Raw genomic sequence first — 20,515 nt, forward strand, 5'->3', positions numbered from 1 at the left:
TTCAATGATGGCCTAGGAACAGTGGGTTAACTGCCTTGTTCCGGGGCAGAATGATTTTTTTACCTTGTCAGCTCGGGGGTTTCAATCTTGTAACCAACGCTCTAACCACTAGGCTACCGAAAGGTTGCTGGATCGAATCCCCGAGCTGACAAGGTAAAAATCTGTCATTCTGCCCCTGAATTAGGCAGTAAACCCAGTGTTCCACGGTAGGCCGTCATTGTTAATAAGAATTTGTTCTTAACTGACTTGCCTAGTTAAGATAAAAACAAAACATTTCACAAAACATTATGAACACATGCTCTTTCCATGACAGACTGACCAGGTGAAAGCTTTCATCCCTTATTGATGTCACTTGTTAAATTCGCTTCAATCAGTGTAGATGAAGGGGAAGAGACAGGTTAAAGATGAAGGGGAAGAGACAGGTTAAAGATGAAGGGGAAGAGACAGGTTAAAGAAGGATTTTGAAGCTTTGAGACAGATTGTGAACTATCAAGAAAAAGAGTCAACACGGGCCAGCATCCCTGTTGAACAATTTCAACACAAAGTCCATGCCCTGATGTATTGAGGCTGTTCTTGGGGCAAAAGGGGTGTTCATCTCAATATTAGGAAGCTGTTCTTAATGTTTTGTACGCTGTACATTGGGCTATTTAAAGACTGAACATGTTAGGGAAAACAAATACACTTTTAGTATTTTATTGAAACATACATGTATAGTGTATACACACATTTTACTTGCACCAGGTTTTCATAAAATATTGACATGATCTGTCAAACAGTTCACCTTAAAGCATAGTGAACATTATGCAGCAGAAAGAACGTTTTCATCTGCAAAGTCGAAGCAGTTACAGACCGGTAAGTATTTTACTAATACAGGTTTACTTTGTAGTTTTATATACAGCAGAAGTTATTGGACAGATAGCGGCTATGATTGCACCAGGAGCAATAATACAGCAAAGTTGAATTTTGTACAGATTGCAACAGCATTTTAAATATTTGTACAGTTCTCAAGAAGAAAATGACAAACAGTATTAAGCATTATGTGTGTCTTGAACCAAGAGCTATATTCCTACAAATGAACGATTAATGGGTTGAAGGTCTTTGATATACCTGACATGCTTAGACGCTCTAATAATAACATTATGACTGGTTGCTCAATACAGCAACAAGCTAAACCTCTGACAGGGTCCTGTCGTCATGCACACTGCTGATCGAACAATGATCATTTAGTGACCACCGTAGACAACACAAATAACACAGAGTTCACCAACAGTCAGAAACACAAGTCACTCACTCTGATTCAACACCACCGGCCATCCTACACAAGGCCACACATCTACCAAGGCAGCACTTTTAAACATTAACACCATACATACACCATACAGTATTCATGTATCAAATGCAACTTACTCAGTGAGAACACTATCGTCTCCCCCCTCTGAGCTTTACTTGCCTCCTGAGTTGTTGCAAATTGGACACCTCCCTTTAACATGGATGGATATGAACAACTCTGTAAACATCCAAGCAACAGTTCTCCAATACAGTATCTGCAGTTAAAGTGTTCTGTGCAAAGTATGAGGGGGGAAGCTTTGGCTAAGTCATTTCAACCATCTATTGTTATAAGCCTTGTGAGAGGAAATGTCTAATTCACTTGTCCTACAGTATAATGTACTGGAAAGACATTTCCAGATAGAATGTGTTGCAGTTTAACATTTACCATTGATTTTAGAAGGAAAGTGATCTGGGTAGATTCTCCACCCAAGTCCAGGATCCTCACTGTCATTCCTGCAACCCATTTTTTCAAATATTCCACTGTACTTTACAGTGCACTCCATGACCAAAGTTCTCTCAATACCTTACTAGTCGCATTGCTTTTAAATACTCTACACACTCAAAGGTAGCCAAATAAGACTGCATTTCAGGTCAGACAGCACTAAGGAAGCGCAAATGTAAACGCTTGCTTTGCAAAAATAAAGTCAACTCACTAATTATGGGTTAAACATACAGTAGAAATAGCTGTCCTCCCTTATAAAAATATAGTGATTTCTTTGTCAACAGTTCTTGGATTATTTGCAGGAGATTGCTGAGGGAGGGAGGGGATGGGCAGGCTGGAGGAGCGTGGCAGTGCTGCTGAGCAGGAGGGAGGGGCTAGTCAGGGGTCGTGGCGGAGGAGATGCCCCAAATAACAGGCTGTCCCTCTCAGTGCCTGCAGACAGTTAGGATAGCTGCCCTTAGTGGATGTTAAGGTTGTTAAAGTGATCGAATGTGGCTCCCAAGGCCCAACTTGTCTCAACGTTGTTCACCTTCTTGGCAAGCTGTGGAGCAGAACAAAAAACGATGTTTGTTAAGTTTTGACTTATTAACGTCTTGGTGCCTGTCCCCTACCTTTGTGCCCAGTGACCTGTTCCTGTCTCACCTGCAGCATCGTGTTGTCCTTGAAGCCAAAGCCCTCCTTCAACAGGCAGGTGATATATGTCATATCCATGCAGAGGAAGGGACTGATGGGACGGTACTTGGTCATCTTGTTGCACACTGAAAACAAATCAGGTCGGCACTACGTTAACAACAAATCACAAAGGGCAGAGAGCACTGTGATAGAAATATTACGTATTCACCTTATTTGGTGGATATTTAACAATTATTTACTTAACAGTAACATAGTTCTGTCCTGCTAATGCTGAGTTTTATGACGACAGCACGCGTGGGCATATTTTGAGACATCTTGTATCACGTCTCATGTGGGGTCAAGCAGCAGACAACCTCTGACCTGTACACCACATCATAGAAAGCTGGTCATCTTGTTTGGTTTATTTTGTTTGTTTAGCTGACTGAGAAAGGGGGTGTGAGAAGAGTCAAGTGCTGAGGGTCTGCACATGTTGGTGATTCTGGGGATGGGTGGCAGAGTCAACAGACTAGCTGTACACAGTGTGTCTCTCTCAGGCTCAACCCCCAGGTCAGTTTGGTGTTGTGTGGCTGTCAGGTACGAGAGAGAGAGCTCACAGCTGCCCAGGTCAACTGCCTGCCAACCTGCCCAACACCTGACGACCTGCCCAACGCCTGACGTGTTCATCGAGACCATATGACTATTTTCGCAATGCAAACAGACTTTACATAACACACCAACTCGTTCCTGCTAGCTGTAAATCTAGCACAGGCATTTATTGAGCCACGCGCTCTAACAGTACCAAGGCTATATGTCAATCTAACGTGCCAGAGCACTTTCCACATCAGATTACTGTAAATGGTGTGTAAATGTGTTAAATAGCTAAATGTCAATGTGTATGTAAAATATCAACATATTTGTTTATATTCTGAGAACAGTTATGAATCAGACATTTCATCTGATGGTCCTTGGTTATATTGGAAATGGCAGACGAAAGTGCCAATGTTCCAGGTTAGGTTACAGTAGTGCCAAGATGTTTGGGCATAAACAAGGTTGAGTGTTTGTGTGAGTTAGAACAGCGTGTATTTTTACAGCAATATTTTGTGGTGAGGAACTGATGTTTTGTAAGGCCCGTGAGATTATTGAGTCTAACATGCAAATAAGCACCAACATTTCTTGTTTGTACACTGTGTACTGCATCAATATAGTCAACATGTTTCTGAGGGGAAAAAGCCTAGCACTCACCTTCTTTGGCTCTCTTCTTGAAATCCCTGACTTCTACCACGCCACCGCGACTGCCATCTGGAAAACAAAACATTTATACTTATTCTCATCTGCAACAACAGCTGTCATTTCAGTTTTCTAAGCAAATCCTAAAAACTGCAGTTAAATGTATTTGAGGAGAAAATAACTAAACATTTTTTATAAAAACAAATAACTTGAATCCTTTCATATCATTATGAGGTTTAACTGGATACTTTCTGAATGGTGGTTTTGTATCCGTCCTGGTCTGTGTCTACTCACCGATGAGGCCTGACTCCACAGCTCTGTCGAAGTAGTAGGAGAAGGCATAGAAGATGCTGCTGCCCTTCACCTCAAACGGCTGGTGCACGATGCCTTTCACCACCCTCATCACCTCATAGTAACACAGCTTGTAACCTGCATAGCCTGGAGAGACACACAGATAACATCAAAATAATCATTACTATCTATCACAAACTGTACGGAATCTTCAAGGCAGGTATCATAAAAGTATAGAGTTACGTCAGCTTCATGACAACATAACACTCAAGTCAATTGTTAACAAGTCAGAATCTTTTTAAATTGGCACCAACAATAAAAGGTTTATTTTCAAATGAGAGTAAAATACCTGAGTTTGCTGCATGCTTGTGGTGGAATGCACTGGGAGAACCCGGAGCCTCTTTAGGAGATCAAAATGGGGTTGAGGCTATGGGCTCTCCAGGGCTCTACACTAGAAAAATCCCAGAAGGATACTTTCACAGCACCCTGGGATTGGTTTGTTGGTTACAACCGTGGAAACCAAGTGCTGACAAGAGTAGCACACGCCTGTTGGGTTATCTATTTTTACCACATAATTGTAAGCGGTCAACATCAAGCCTCTCCTTACACAAAAAAATTCCAGCTCGGGGACTAACCCAGTATCTTTTGGCTCCATGACCGTGGTATGGGAGTGTTGCATTATTTGCGGAGTTAACTGACAATTTTCCTCTCATTTAAACACAAGGTTTGCTCTATTATAACTGTTTAAAGTCTGCATGCAGAGAGAAAGAATGACAAAACATGCATTCTGCACTGTCCAGTGGGAAAATGTTCTCAACTCAGACTTAACTAAACTCTAACATTGCACTCTGAGACTGAATAATTTATTTATAGTTTCGAGGATTATAACAAATAAAATATGATTGAAATTGTATGTTTTATCTTATGCTTACCGTCAGGAATTCCGCTAACTTTGTAGGTGATTCCACCAAAAGTCCAGTCCTCTCTGAACTTCTTGGGTAGACAGGAACTTGTGAAAACTTTCCAATCCAGACCTGAAAGAGTAAACCAGTTATTGCATTGTCCCCAATGAGGATGACAGTTAAATAGTGTGTCTGATTTATAGAAATCTTGTGTGTCTTGCAGCATTATACAAATGTATTTATCCAGCCTGAACAGATGAATGACTGCAGTTGCCTAGCTTGAATAGCTAAGCAAATACTGTATGACAATTCAAATTACCATCAGACCCCAAAGCCCCAAGAGTTGCCAATCGAGCCGCTACAAGTCCATTTCCAAGGTAGCTGAATGAGGACAGATATTCAGAATACATTCATGACAATGCCAAGGTAATGAGAGTTTGCTGTTTTCATTGCATGCCATGATATACAATGAGTATATAAAACATTAAGAAGACGTGCTCTTTCCATGACGTAGGTGAATCCAGGTGAAAGCTATGATCCCTTATTGATGTCACTTGTTAAATCCACTTCAATCAGTGTAGATGAAGGGGAGGAGACAGGTTAAAGAAGGATTTTTAAGCTTTGAGACATTTGGAGGCACGGATTGTGTATGTGTGCCATTAAGAGGGTGAATGGTCAAGACAAAATATTTAAGTGCCTTTGAATGGGATATGGTAGTAGGTGCCAAGCGCAACGGTGTGTCAAGAACCACAACGTTGCTGGGTTTTTCACGCTCAACAGTTTCCTGTGTGTATCAAGAATGGTCCACCACCAAAATGGCATCCAGCCAACTTGACACAACTGTGGGAAGCATTGGAGTAAACATGGGCCAGCATCCCTGTGGAACGCTTGACACCTTGTAGAGTCCATGCTCCAACAAATTGAGGCTGTTCTGGGGGCAAAAGGAGTTTTAAAAAGGCTTCTGAAGTTTGTCATTTCCACTTTGAAATTTCCGACTTGATTTTCCTTTACGAAAAATGTATCAACCCCTACAAAAAATTCAATTAATTATAATCCACATAATAATTCACATTTCCTGTTGCAGCATGATTATTTTCTTGCAAAATGAAGATCTGTACTATAAATACTGCACCAATGCTTGTTTACTCACCTGTGAGTATAGAGTTGTAGAGTGTGGTTGAACATGTTGATGTTGGCAATGTAACTGGCTGGGGCAGTGAAAACTGTTTTCTATGGGTACAGAGAGAGGGGTTGGGTAATGTCTAATTAAATAGCAATGGTTATCTAAATCTTTGTAAAACATCAGTGGAGTTCAGTTGAACATTTACCTTTGATTTTGGAAGGAAAGTGATCTGGGTAGATCCTCCACCCAAGTCCAGGATCCCCACTGTTTTCCTGGTCTTGGCATACAAGTGACCTAAAGCAAACAGATGGAAAGTCAAACACACAGAATTGGAAATAGAAAACTATAGACAGGATTCTATCCATCATCGACATTATAAACAGAAAGTAGAACATACAAGTACTGTACATTGACCACATACTGCATTTAGAATTCATTCATTTTCCAACCACCCACTTGAGACAAAGACAGGCATTCTAATAGATACAGTTGAAGTCGGAAGTTTACATACACCTTAGCCAAATACATTTAAACTCAGTTTTTCACAATTCCTGACATTTTATCCTCATATAAATTCCCTTTCTTAGGTCAGGTAGGATCACCACTTTATTTTAAGAATGTGAATAATAGTAGAGAGAATGATTTATTTCAGCTTTATTTCTTTCATCACATTCCCAGTGGGTCAGAGGTTTACATGCTACCAAATACTAATTGAGTGTATTCCTTTAAATTGTTTAACTTGGGTCAAATGTTTCAGGTAGCCTTCCACACGCTTCCCACAATAAGTTGGGTGAATTTTGACCCATTGCTCCTGACAGAGCTGGTGTAACTGAGTCAGGTTTGTAGGTCTCCTTGCTCACACAGGCATTTTCAGTTCTGCCCACAAATTTTCTATGGGATTGAGGTCAGGGGTTTGTGATGGCCACTCCAATACCTTGACTTTGCCACAAATTTGGAAGTATTCTTGGGGTCATTGTCCATTTGGAAGACCCATTTGCAACCAAGCTTTAACTTCCTGACTGATGTCTTGAGATGTTGCTTGAATATATCCACATGATTTTCCTACCTCATGATGCCATCAATTTGGTGAAGTGCACCAGACCCTCCTGCAGCAAAGTACCCCCACAACATGATGCTGCCACCCCCGTGCTTCACGGTTGGATGGTGGTCTTCAGCTTGCAAGCGTCCCCATTTTTCCTCTAAACATAACAATGGTCATTATGGCAAAACAGTTCTATTTTTGTTTCGTCCGACCAGAGGACATTTCTCCAAAAAAGTATGATATTTGTCCCCATGTGCAGTTGCAAACTGTAGTCTGGCTTCTTCCTTGCTGAGCGGCCTTTCAGATTATGTCGATATAGGACTCGTACAAAAGTATCTATATCCGCAGTAAGACAAGGTCCTTTGCTGTTGTTCTGGGATTGATTTGCACTTTTCGCACCAAAGTACGTTCATCTCTAGGGGACAGAACGAGTCTCCTTCCTAAGCGGTATGATGGCTACGTGGTCCCATGGTGTTTATACTTGCGTACTATTATTTGTACAGATGAACATGGTACCTTCAGGCATTTGGAAATAGCTCCCAAGTTTGAACCAGACTTGTGGAGGTCCACAATGCTTTTCTGTGGTCTTGGCTGATTTCTTTTGATTTTCCCATGATGTCAAGCAAAGAGGCACTGAGTTTGAAGGTAGGTCTTGAAATACATCCACAGGTACACCTCCAATTGACTCGAATTATGTCAATTAGCCTAACAGAAGCTTCTAAAGCCATGACATCATTTTCTGGAATTTTCCAAGCTGTTTAAAGGCACAGTCAACTTAGTGTATGTAACCTGCCAAAACTATAGTTTGTTAACAAGAAATGTGTGGAGTGGTTGAAAAACGAGTTTTAATGACTCCAACCTAAGTGTATGTAAACTTCCGACTTCTTTTGACTGTCTACGGTACCAGTCAAAAGTTTGGAAACACTTACTCATTCAAGGGCTTTTCTTTATTTTTTAAGATTGTTTACATTGTAGAAAAATAGGGAAGACATGAAAACTATGAAATAACACATATGGAATCACGTAGTAACCAAAAAAGTGTTAAACAAATAAATATATATTTTATATTTGAGATTCTTCAAAGTAGCCACCTTTTGCCTTGACAGCTTTGTGCACTCTTGGCATTCTCTCAACCAGCATCACCTGGAATGCTTTTCCAACAGTCTTGTAGGAGGTCCCACATATGCTGAGCACTTGTTGGCTGCTTTTTCTTCCCTCTGCAGTCCAACTCATCCTAAACCATCTCAATTGGGTTAAAGTCAGGTGATTGTGGAGGCCAGGTCATCTGATGCAGCACTCCATCACTCTCCTTCTTGGTCAAATAGCCCTTACACAGCCTGGAGGTGTGTTGGGTCATTGTCCTGTTGAAAAACAAATTATAGTCCCACTAAGCGCAAACCAGATGGGATGGCGTGTCGCTGCAAATGCTGTGTTAGCCATGATGGTTAAGTGTGCCTTGAATTCTAAATAAATAAAGACAGTGTCACCAGCAACGAACCCCCATACCATCACAACGCCTCCACCATGCTTCATGGTGGGAACCACACATGCGGAGATCATCAGTTCGCCTACTCTGTGTCTCACAAAGACATGACGGTTGGAACCAAAAATCTCAAATTTGGACTCATCAGACCAAAGGACAGATTTACACTGGTCTAATGTCAATTGCTAATGTTTCTTGGCCCCAGCAAGTCTGTTCTTCTTATTGGTGTCCTTTAGTAGTGGTTTCTTTGCAGTTATTCAACCATAAAGGCCTGATTCACGCAGTCACCTCTGAACAGTTGATGTTGAGATGTGTCTGTTACTTGAACTCTGTGAAAGATGTATTTGGGCTGCAATTTCTGACGCTGGAAACTCTAATGAACTTATCCTCTGCAACTCTGAGTCTTCCTTTCCTGTGGCTGTCCTTATAAGAGCAAGTTTCATTATAGCGCTTGATGGTTTCTGTGATTGTTCTTGAAATTTTCCACATTGACTGACCATGTCTTAAACTAAAGTAATGATGTACTGACGTTTCTCTTTGCTTATTTGAGCTGGTCTTTCGATAATATGGCCTTTTACCAAATAGTGCTATCTTCTGTGTACCACCCCTACCTTGTCACAACATAACTGATTGGCTCAAACGCGTTAAGAAAGAAAGAAATTCCACAAATTTACTTTTAACAAGGCACACCTGTTAATTAATATGCATTCCAGGTGACTACCTCATGAAGCTGGTTGAGAGAATGCCAAGAGTGTGCAAAGCTGTCATCAAGACGAAGGCTGGCTACCTTGAAGTATCTAAAATATATTTAGATATGTTTAACACTTTCTTGGTTACTACATGATTCCATATGTGTTATTTCATAGTTTCCATGTCTTCACTGTCATTCTACAATGTAGAAAACGGTCCAAATAAATAAAAACCCTTGAATGAGTATGTGTGTCCAAACATTTGACTGGTACTATAGGTCTGTGGCCACCAAGAGAAAGGCGGCGGCTATCATTTTGGCCATAGGATAGGTTTTAGAAGAAATGTTACACTAACTCTGTGTAAAAAGTGAGGGAATATTGCATCCCATCGTGACCAGATGGTGGCCAACATTCAAGACAGTCAGACAGGAGACTTGCACTGCTCTGCAACTGTGTACAGTGCTTAAACCTCAGAAATGACCCCCCTGACCATTAACACCACCTTAACAAAACATGAGCAATGTCTTACCTGTCAAAAAGTTCACTGTTACCCAGGCCAGGACTCCTACAAGAGAGAGTAGATGGAGAGTGCATGAGGTAAACATTCACTTGAGCCCAAATCATATGCAATTGTTGCCTTTGTAATCGTGTTGTTGGAAGTACTGATACATATTGCCATTTGAACACATGCAGTTCAGAGACTGTCAGTTAAGATATTGGAGGTTATACTAGTTTTCAGTCATTTAGCAGCTGTTACATTAGCAATATTTGTCTGACATGGATAGACCAACCCAGGTCATTACTACTGTCTCAGAGCTCAGGTTATGGCTCTTATAAAGTGAGGCTAATGAATTGCACATCTGATGAAACAGGAGTTGTTGCGGGTGTCTTAATGAGTGATGTGGAGGATCACTTAATATTGAGTGTGGGAAGGACAACCCAGACAAGGTTATTTAATTGCTCTATGAGGTAGCGATAGAGCTCTTATAAACACATGTTACTAGGACAGTGTTCGGAGATACCAACCACCTGGTTTGACAATACTGCAGCGTTTAGCTAATCTAAACAATGTCTACAGTTTTCCTCTTTACCAACATACCCACAATACCACAGTACCATAAAAGAAAATGAGAGACAAATGTTTGTGACACTAACAAAGTGACATACCTTCATTTGTTCCATTCATTATGGAGACACTGTTGTTCGGTACAAAGAAGGGGGACTCGTCAAAGACTTCCCGAACCTATGGAGACAATTTATGATGACAGTGCATATTAATAAAGATCATGATGAATAAAGACAATAAGAAAATAAAAATAGATACTTATTATCTCAAGACTCAGGAATTGTTATTAGGCACATTTGGCTGAGAATGGCGGAATGCAAAACCACAAGCATGGCTAGAGTAGCAGCACTAATTTAATAATTCAAATGACATATTCCACTACTCCAGACGACCCCAAAACAGCAGTTTTTTTGCATAGTGATCGCCACCTCGAAGTGGGTAGACTTTCTCCCCCCCCCCCCAGTTTTTTCAAGAACACTTGTAAGCACTTAGCAGTTTCATGTCCCGATCCTTGGCAGGACCTGTCATCCCTGTGCCAAACTAACTGAGGGGAGAGAAAACGTGCCTCACCTCATCCAGCAGAGCATTAGCCTTCTCCTTGGGCAGGAGGCGGAGCCCGGCCGTGGCTTTCAGGACCACCGGGGTCTGCTTCCACTCGTCCTCTGGCACCGTGTTCTTGGCCACCTTCAGCAGCGCTCTGATCGTGTTCCCACCCTGAATGGGATAAAAGGCATTAACAGATGAGCATGGTCTCCACTGGAACACTCTCAAATCACAGCCGTGACCAAAAGGGCTGATATAGATATTTCAATATAGATATTTCAACGTATTCAGTTGATTAAAGGGTTGATATGTTTGTCCACATAGGACTTCACATCGTCTGGTTTTTAAGATGTAGATCCCAAGACAGTAAATATCAGACTTAAGTGACAGCTTCAACAGAATCAGTTCATGTAATTACATGGTCTACATCGCAATGCCTAAATGAGAAAATGATAGACATGATACATACCTCTTCAGGCTTATCTTTATAGGCAGACAGACCAGGCTTCACCACATGACACATACCTCTTCAGGCTTATCTTTATAGGCAGACAGACCAGGCTTCACCACATGACACATACCTCTTCAGGCTTATCTTTATAGGCAGACAGACCAGGCTTCACCACATGATACATACCTCTTCAGGCTTATCTTTATAGGCAGACAGACCAGGCTTCACCACATGATACATACCTCTTCAGGCTTATCTTTATAGGCAGACAGACCAGGCTTCACCACATGATTCATACCTCTTCAGGCTTATCTTTATAGGCAGACAGACCAGGCTTCACCACATGATACATACCTCTTCAGGCTTATCTTTATAGGCAGACAGACCAGGCTTCACCGCATGATACATCTCATTGTCCAGAACTGGCAGCTCAACTAAAAAGACAACAAGTAGATGGGGAATGCATTCAATATTCAAACAAGATATAAATATATGAAATGTGTGAAATAACAGAACTCTGTTGCATTAATGTGTGCTTTGAAACGTGCTTTGTTGCCTCAATCATTGCTAGGCTTTACAATCACTGATGTTAAAGGTAAAGTAAATACAAAAACAGCAAATCAAAGTCCATTATTAGAGGTTTGATTTTAGGGATTTCGGCCACACTAACAGATGATTAAAACTACAACTCAGCTGCCTCTTGGTTCGGTCTTGCCCACGATTGCTCTCTCCCCATGCTGACGGCACATGTTTGCCTTTACACCACAGAGCGAATGACCCAACGGCAAACATATGGGAGACAGCTGAATGTAAACCCCTATTGGCTCCTGGGACTAAGCTAAGGCTGAGAGATACTGAATAAAATACACAGAAAAAGAGAGAGAAAACACTCACCTAGGTCTTTCTGGATAAATGTATAGATGTGGATCCGGGTGCCTGTGCTCCCAGCATCAAACATGATCCCATAGAAAGTGCGGCTGAGGTTGACAGGATGGGAGACCTCAAGCAAGACCTCAGGCAAGACTTTGGGCATGACTTCGAGCAGGAGGTTTTCGGGCAGGAGGTTTTCCATGTTAGCAGAGTGTTCGTGGTGGACTGTCTGGCGAGGATGGTAGGTTGCCTTCGCTTGGAAGTTCCAAGCCAGAACCGACATTGACATTACTGTCAGGAGAAGCATTTGAAGAGCCATCTTTTTTGAACACCCAAAGAAACAATGATGCTTTTGTAAAAGCTAAAACAATTTACTCTATGGATATACAGTAAGAGTCAACTGTGCCTTATTCAAGATAGTCTTCTTCAGAGGAGCAGCACAAAATGCAGTGGCAGCAGCTTGCAGAGGTGATGAGAGACAACCGGAGAGGCAGAGACAGTGTGGGTAGCAATGCACATTCAGGACTGTCTGGTCATCGGTTTATAGTATATAAAGACATACGGGCTTGGCACTGGGCCACACCATGACAGGTCATCCACCAATCCTGTTGCGTTCCATCTAGGTTCCTTCAAGAGTACCCCTTCTGAAAGAGCTGGATACTGACTATCTGCAATTATTTTTTCTCTCTCTTCATCTTTTGTGTGCAAGCTGGAGCCAAAAATCCCCCTAAGTGAAGAAAGAAAGAGGATCTATCAAGACATCAAAATGACTGGCTTGTAGAAATTTGAAGCAATTGTCTTAAAATACATTTTATTGGTGTATTTAATTAAGACTTACAGGCAAGCTTGTCGATTACTACAATTCCTTCCCTGCACAAAGTAGCCTATTACTCATATTCGTCTTAATTTCTTGTATTGCCTGTCTTGACTTGGGCTGTCAGGTAGTAACCTGAGGTAGTAACCTGTCAGGTAGTAACCTGAGGTAGTAACCTGACAGCCCAAGGCAAGACGGGCAATACACCTTTCTCTAGATATGTATAAGTAATTTTATGTGTGTGTATCACATTCCGAACCAATAATGACATGTAAAAATTACCACATAAAAACATATGCTGCAGACCTTTAAACCCAACCAACCTTTCATAAGAGATGTGCTGATGCAACTTGCACTCCAACAGGCATAAATGCTGACAGAATGAAAGCAATATTCTCACTCCCACTCATCCCTGTGCGAACCACAAGCTTTCCTAGAAAATAATATTTCAAGGCATGTTTCACAAGAGAAACCATGAAAAGCATGAGTAGCCGTTTTCAGTTTTAGCTGGGTGGTTGGCAAGGTGTCATTAACCAGTCTATCAGCAAAAATATTCTAATGTACTGTAATGTTCAGAGTTTCTGGTTTCTAGGAGGGAGGGAGGCAATAACAATGTGCTACTGCAGCTCAGCAAAGAGGCCCTGCTAACTCAGAGACCTCATATGAACTTAGCTTTGCACCAGAGTGGGATTTCCTTCACTCAGTCCCCACGAGAAGCTGCAGCAACAGTAAACAAAGACAGGGCTGAAACAGGTAGAATTTGTATATTTCTAGAGACTGCAGACTTGCTGAACTGGTATCACCCAACTCAGCTCCTGCTAACAGGGTCACCACACAGTCACACACAGGGTGAGTGAAGCACAAACTGTGGTGGCATGTGTCACCCAGCTCAGCTGAGGGGGTGTGATTAAGCCGGAATGGGGGCGGCCAGCAGTCCTGCAGCAGGGCTTGAGAAGGGCAGAGAGAAGGTCCACAGAGAGGGCACGAGGAAAGGATGGGGCTTGGCACTAGCATGCCATTCCAATCCCAGGACACTCCGCTGTGCAGCGCACTGTTCTAACACTGTAATTTGGACTAAAAATATTGCACTTTCTTTCCTCCTTCCTTTTTGTCTAAATACTGTGGCTACTTTTTTTCAATCCTGTGGTTCACCCTTAAGGTCCATTTCCCCTATCAAAGCATGCATGTGCAGGACCTCTCATTGACTTTGTGTCCATTCAAATGTCCAATGCAGCTGTTTTAGCTCAATATTGAATAATTTCTGGGTAACAATTAAGTACCTTACTGTGATTATTTTTGACAATATAATTGAAAACAAACAAAATAGCTTCGTAGCAAAGAAAAAAATGTCGGTGGGGGAGGGAAAAACGTAACATTTGCTGTTATTGGCAGATTGGTTTATTAACTCATTGTGATGTCACTATGGAAGGCCAAAATGCTACCCCACTAAAACAGGCTGAAATTTCAGGCAGTCTTTTCAAAACAGCTACACTAAAAGGGCATCATAATTTTCACAATTTCACAGTATTATTCCAGTGTGTGGAAATATATACATTACCAGTCAAAAGTTTGGACATACCAACTCACTCAAGGGTTTTTCAAATTTGGACTATTATCTACATTGTAGAATATTAGTGAAGACATGAAACTATGAAATAGCACATATGGAATCATGTAGTAACCAAAAATGTGTTAAACAAATCAAAACAGATTTTTGATTCTTCAAAGTAGCCACCCTTTGCCTTGATGACAGCTTTGCGCACTCTTAGCATTCTCTCAACCAGCTTCATGATGTCGTCACCTGGAATGCATTTCAATTAACAGGAGTGCCTTGTTAAAGTTAATTTGTGGAATTTCTTTCCTTCTTAATGTGTTTGAGACAAATCAGTTATGTTGTGACAAGGTAGGGGTGGTATACAGAAGATAGCACTATTTGGTAAAAGACCAAGTCCATATTATGGCAAGAATAGCTTAAATAAGCAAAGTGAAACGACAGTCCATCATTACTTTAAGACATGAAGGTCAGTCAATCAGGAACACTTCAAGAACCTTTAAAGTTTCTTAATGCAGTCGCAAAAACAATCAAGCGCTATGATGAAACTAGCTCTCATGGGGACCGCCACAGGAAAGGAAGACCCAGAGTTACCTCTGCTGCAAAGGATAAGTTCATTAGAGTAAACTGCACCACAAATAAATGATTCACAGAGTTCAAGTAACAGACACATCTAAACATCAACTGTTCGGTGGAAATCTGTCCTTTGGTCTGATGAGTCCAAATTTGAGATTTTGGTGAATGGATGATCTCTGCATGTGTGGTTCCACTGAGAAGTATGGAGGAGGTGGGGATTTATTTAGAATTCAAGGCAAACTTCACCAGCATGGCTACCACAGCATTCTGCAGCGATACAACATCCCATCTGGTTTGCGCTTAGTGGGACTATCATTTGTTTTTCAACAGGACAATGACCTAAAACATACCTCCAGGCTGTGTAAGGGCTATTTGACCAAGAATGAGAGTGATGGAGTGCTGCATCAGATGACATGGCCTCCACAATCCCCAGACCTCAACTCAGTTGCAATGGTTTAGGATGAGTTGGACCGCAGAGCGAATGAAAAGCAGCCAACAAGTGCTCAGCATATTTGCAAACTCCTTTAAGACTGTTGGAAAAGCATTCCTCATGAAGCTGGTTGAGAGAATGCTAAGAGTGTGCAAAGCTCTCATCAAGGCAAAGGGTGGCTACCTTGAAGAATCTCAAATCTATTTTGATTTGTTGAACACTTTTTTGGTTACTACATGATTCCATGTGTTATTTCATAGTTTTGATGTCTTCACTATTATTCTACAATGTAGAAAATCATTAAAAAATTAAGAAAAACACTTGAATGAGTAGGTGTCAACTTTTGACTGATACTGCATATAAAACACAGGGATATCACATTGACAGAGATCTGACAACAGCAAAGCTTTATGAGCCAATTTAAAAGGTTGCTGGCTGCTCACACTCAAAAAACACAAGATGTCATAGAGTTACTAACTCCAGTCCTTGCAAAAGCCATGATGTCGTGTCTGCTTTTCCCCCATGCTGCTATCTCCAAGGTCCTTTGTGAGAAGAAGAATCATACCCTGACAAAGACAAATGTATACTACTGCATAATTAAGTTTGGCATTCAGACATACTGTACGTTATTGTAAGTACTACTATAGAAAATTATGTATTTGGATCATGTGCAGTGTTTTGATTGATTTGTTCCTTGGAATCTTACGACTTGTCCCTACTGTGTCAAAACATGCCAAACCTTCATGATCAGATGAATGATTTTAGAGGAGAGCCATGGTCGGACAACTTCTGAGCTGAGCTGAGCTGTAAACTGTGAAACTAGACAAACTAGATTGTTCAGTGGTCGTGGTTGAATACTATGATAAAAGTATGTTTAGTTTGAAAATGAAAATAGTTTAGATCAAAAGTCACTTTAGTAAAGCAAGGTAATTGCTTATTGTACACAACCATCCTTCGTTTCAGAATATGTAGGCTAGTTAGTTGGTATATATATATATATATATATATATATATGAAAGGTTGTGTTAGTCTATAGGGCTTTACGGAGGGAGGCATAGACTTGTAGAAATTAGGTGGCAGTAAGAAACAGCAAATACTAGTCAAAGGTCCAAAAATAAATCCTCAGTGGTATCTTAAACACAACTTTTGATGTTTTGTTGCATCTTAAACAAAAGCTTTAAAGCATGAGAGGTGACCCAAGCATTGTTATCCAGGCCTTGCAATCTATTATTAATATACCGCAATGTTACCCTCCGGAATATCATGTTTGCGGGTGTCCTACCACAAAACTCTATTGAAGAGACCTAAACCATGTCATTACAATTCCAATGATAATGACAGCTTCAAAATGCTCAGGGTTATTTCAGTGTTCTACTCCCTGTCATAGCAATTAGCTTTAAATTTAGTCCTCAAACTCTGTGCATGATGCCAGTGCAAAAAGCTATATGCTTAAATTTACAGTAACTACACCCAGACATCTGTGATATACTTTTTTGTTCAACTTTTGGTTGAAGAATGTTCCTTGGGCACCTTCAAGTTTCTCCATAAAGCACAATTTGGAAGCCAGTTGAGAGACGGCATGTAATGTGACGGTAGCTTTTGGATTGAAATGACCCGCAATAACTTTACATTGTTTATTTCAGTTGGTTCAGGTACTCAGAGCCTGCAAAGTCAACTGCAATTTGTTGACCTTTTGTGGCTTCTCCGCAATTTATGTAATCCAACAAAACAGTGTGATCCTGGTGGTTGTGTAACCTGTCAGCGGCCCAAGGTTCTTCCCAGGACACGCAGAACAATATTCCTCTTAGAAGGGGTGCAAATGATGGTACATACCAGGGGCTGCACCTCATCCCTCATGTAGGCCTATAAACAGATCTGTGTCAATGTGTCACGTGTGCTATATTAACATGACAAGAGGATCAAGAAGCAGAAAATGAACATGTCTTTCTTGATATTCATGCAAAGGTCTGTTGATGGGAGGTTTCCATTTTTTATTGGTCTGAGTGTTTGTAGTACAGAGATCCTATTTTTTGTATTAAGTAGCTAGCCTAACTTTATGGCGTGTCGCCTGTTCATTTGAATATGTTTTTGTGTGATTGCATTCTAAGTCAAATTGACCTGGAATAGTTTTGTATACTGTGCATATGACATTACCTGCTTCGGGTGATTGTGAAGTCGACTGCTAACATGTCCACAGCCAGTGCCACATGATATGGTTTCTATGGCATCAAAATTGTAAACACACTGGTTCCCCAGCGGCTTGAAGTGAAGCTTACCTAGCTAGCCTATAAGTGCCCCATTCATTCTTATCAGTTCAATTATCGTATCCAAAACAATGCCCAAGAAGAAATGGAAAAAAAGGGAAATAATGATCATGTTAACGGGTAAGACAAGTTCTTTGCGTTGTCGTCATGGCTTGAATTAGGTTAGCAGTAGCTAACTTTGCTATCACACTGGGGGTAGTTAACTTTAGCTAGCTATTGTTAGGCAAGGTCTGTGTAGGTATAGCTACTACAACTCTTTGTCCAAATTGTATGTCTACAAAAAGAAATGAGGCAAACAGGAGTCAAGAGCCAATAAAGAGTCTGACATTGAGAAGGAAAAGGTCAATGCTGCTCTTCTTTAGCTTTCGCAGAAGCAGCAGCGGTTCTTCCTGGTGTCCAACAAAAAACTGGTACACTGATAGTCACACAAAATGTCAAATACAACGATAAACTTTATTTATTTATTTTTTATTACAAAAAAATATCAAAGTTCCCTAAATGTGTTGTTGTCAATTACAAGGCTGGAGGGACCATTTAAAAAAGTTAAATAAAACAGGCCCTTGAGGAAAATGAACAGCTGGTAAGTATTTAGTCTTTGTGAATTAAGTTTGGGTAACTAACCTCCCAGGTAAGTCTTCCATCATGTTGACCTAACAGCCACATTCAAAAGAACACGGAGTGACTTGACAGTTTACATCTTACAGAGCACAGTGTTCTTTATAATTAGGCAGTCCCTATGCTAACTTATATGAAAAAACAAAGAAAACTAAAACTAAAAACCTACCCCATACACTTTCAGCCATATAGTCAGAAATGATGTTTTGGTAATGCACTTCTTTGGATACAGAAAACAAAGTTGTTAAAATGTGCATGGTCTCAAACATATAAAAACTAGTTTGTATAGGCTAAGAAGGTTTCTTTCCCTCCTGTGTCATATGGATTGTTTGTGCTGGTGTGCAACTTTATTTACGGGTTAATTTTGACAGTTGATCTCGACAGAGAAAAATACATCACATTGATTGGAGTAAAGATAATTTAATATCTAACTGCCATTGGAATGGTCAAACAACAAAATGTGCCACTTTTGCTGACAGTTGTTTTCCATCTCCATGCTGGTAAAAATGGGACCCAATAAGCTTTTGAGAAATAAGACGCTCGGTCTGGACCAACTTAAAACACACCCATTTTAGACATGCATGCCATTGTAGCACTAATTTGGGGAAATTATTTTTGTGGTTGACCCTAATGATGTGATCACGACATTCCCCTCAACCCCCTTTGCTCATTGTAAAGTGTTAAATGGTTCATCTTGAAAATTGACTTAGCTAATGGAAATCATCACATAAAAGCACTCAGAGAACACGAGCCCCGTGGCATCGGTCTCAAATTAGTCTGACAATGTTGAAAAAGTCAGCAACCAAACAATTATATCATCAAGATATTTAGCAGCTGTCATTTTCCAGTCATTCCACTGGGTCAGTGCCATATTTTCTTTTCAAATTAAAGCACAGCATTAGGAATAACAGAGAAGAGAGAATGCTAAACTTCCTAAGCACAAATCTGTCCATTTGATGAAAGAATGCAAGGTTTCTAAAGAAAGCTGTGGCTAATTGAATTGATCCCCGTCCTAAATGTATAGAGCACACAGTCACATAGCAAAATAAGTGGCATCTAAAGTAGCATGGCATTCATAAATTAATCTAAAGAATAACAATTAGGCATAACAGTATAATCAAATGGTTGCTAACCTATCATTTAGTCAACATGTACCTGACTGTGGGTGAATGTTTTGCTTGCCTTCCATAACTTTGTCCACTTTAGTCCTTTCTGTACACAGCAGCATTTAAACTGATTTCAGCCTCAGACTGATTTGGGGCTGGTTGCAAAGGCAATACTTCATCTGAACTTGTATATTTTATTCCCAGCTGTTCTCCTCCGGTTCCTGGAAGCTATGGTAATTTCTCAGAAAATCTGCATCAGTTATATTTCTGAAATAGCAGCTGCCATCTCACGTACAAATATGAAGTGGACACACTTCGCTTTGGAAAGTGTACATTCTCAAAATGTTCATTGTATACGTAAAGTAGCTGATAATATCGGTATACAGTATTTACACCTGCTGTATAGAGAATATCATTTTCTTTGACTCCAAAATCCAAGTAATATACAGTATAACTAACTAACTGATTGGTTGTTGCAGGTTTCAGAGTACACTCTTAAATTCATTGAGCTGGATGAGAACTTCAAGAGATCCATCAAGTTCAGGGTGATCCAGGGTGAACTGAAGACTATCAAGGAGTTTGGGGGAAAATAAAGCACGAATGGACAGGAGCTCAGTAGTATGAGAACAAGATGGACAGAAACCTTGTTTCATACCCTGAAGTACCACTCTTGATTGTGAATGATTTCATAGTTCTATCAATGATCATCAACTCTCTATTTTCTAGATTAAAGAAAGCATGTACATTGCAGAGAGGGAGCACAAGTAAAGCCTACTAGCTAGAATGGAGCACACATTCTTCAACGAAAAAGGTATGATGACTTTAAAAAAGGGACAAATTATTTTGTACATGAAAAATACACTTAGGGAAAACTAGCCTTGGGCTAATCAAAAACTATTGGATTTAATGGGTAAAGACATTTAGGTGTGAAAAGCCTAACTGAGCTATAGAGAGGGGGGCGAGAGGAACAGTGAGTACTGTGTTCGCTGCAGTTTCACCTAGAGGAGGAGGCAGAGCAGAGGATTGCCCAACTGGATCAGAGGGCCCACAATGAAGCCGTTGTGTGAGTGTCTCCGCTGGCCAATTAC

At 40.6% G+C, this 20,515-nt stretch overlaps 1 protein-coding gene and 1 pseudogene across 1 annotated transcript; one reads left to right on the plus strand and one right to left on the minus strand.

Annotated features, from left to right (window-relative positions):
• Positions 1–727: 727 nt before the first annotated feature.
• Positions 728–12,721, minus strand: LOC135525855 (ectonucleoside triphosphate diphosphohydrolase 5-like). Its single transcript, XM_064953789.1, has 13 exons — positions 12,095–12,721; positions 11,555–11,634; positions 10,777–10,920; positions 10,308–10,383; positions 9,670–9,705; positions 6,132–6,220; positions 5,954–6,033; positions 5,123–5,184; positions 4,834–4,935; positions 3,905–4,048; positions 3,626–3,682; positions 2,414–2,529; positions 728–2,312 (listed from the first exon to the last, which is right to left on the minus strand). The coding sequence occupies exons 1-13, from the start codon at positions 12,387–12,389 to the stop codon at positions 2,229–2,231; spliced, it is 1,365 nt and encodes a 454-aa protein (XP_064809861.1). The 5' UTR covers positions 12,390–12,721; the 3' UTR covers positions 728–2,228.
• A 1,080-nt stretch (positions 12,722–13,801) lies between these two features.
• On the plus strand, positions 13,802–20,499 carry LOC135527181 (basal body-orientation factor 1-like; annotated as a pseudogene).
• Positions 20,500–20,515: the final 16 nt, after the last annotated feature.

Source organism: Oncorhynchus masou, chromosome 32 (genome assembly GCF_036934945.1).
Source record: "Oncorhynchus masou masou isolate Uvic2021 chromosome 32, UVic_Omas_1.1, whole genome shotgun sequence".
NCBI lineage: Eukaryota > Metazoa > Chordata > Actinopteri > Salmoniformes > Salmonidae > Oncorhynchus > Oncorhynchus masou.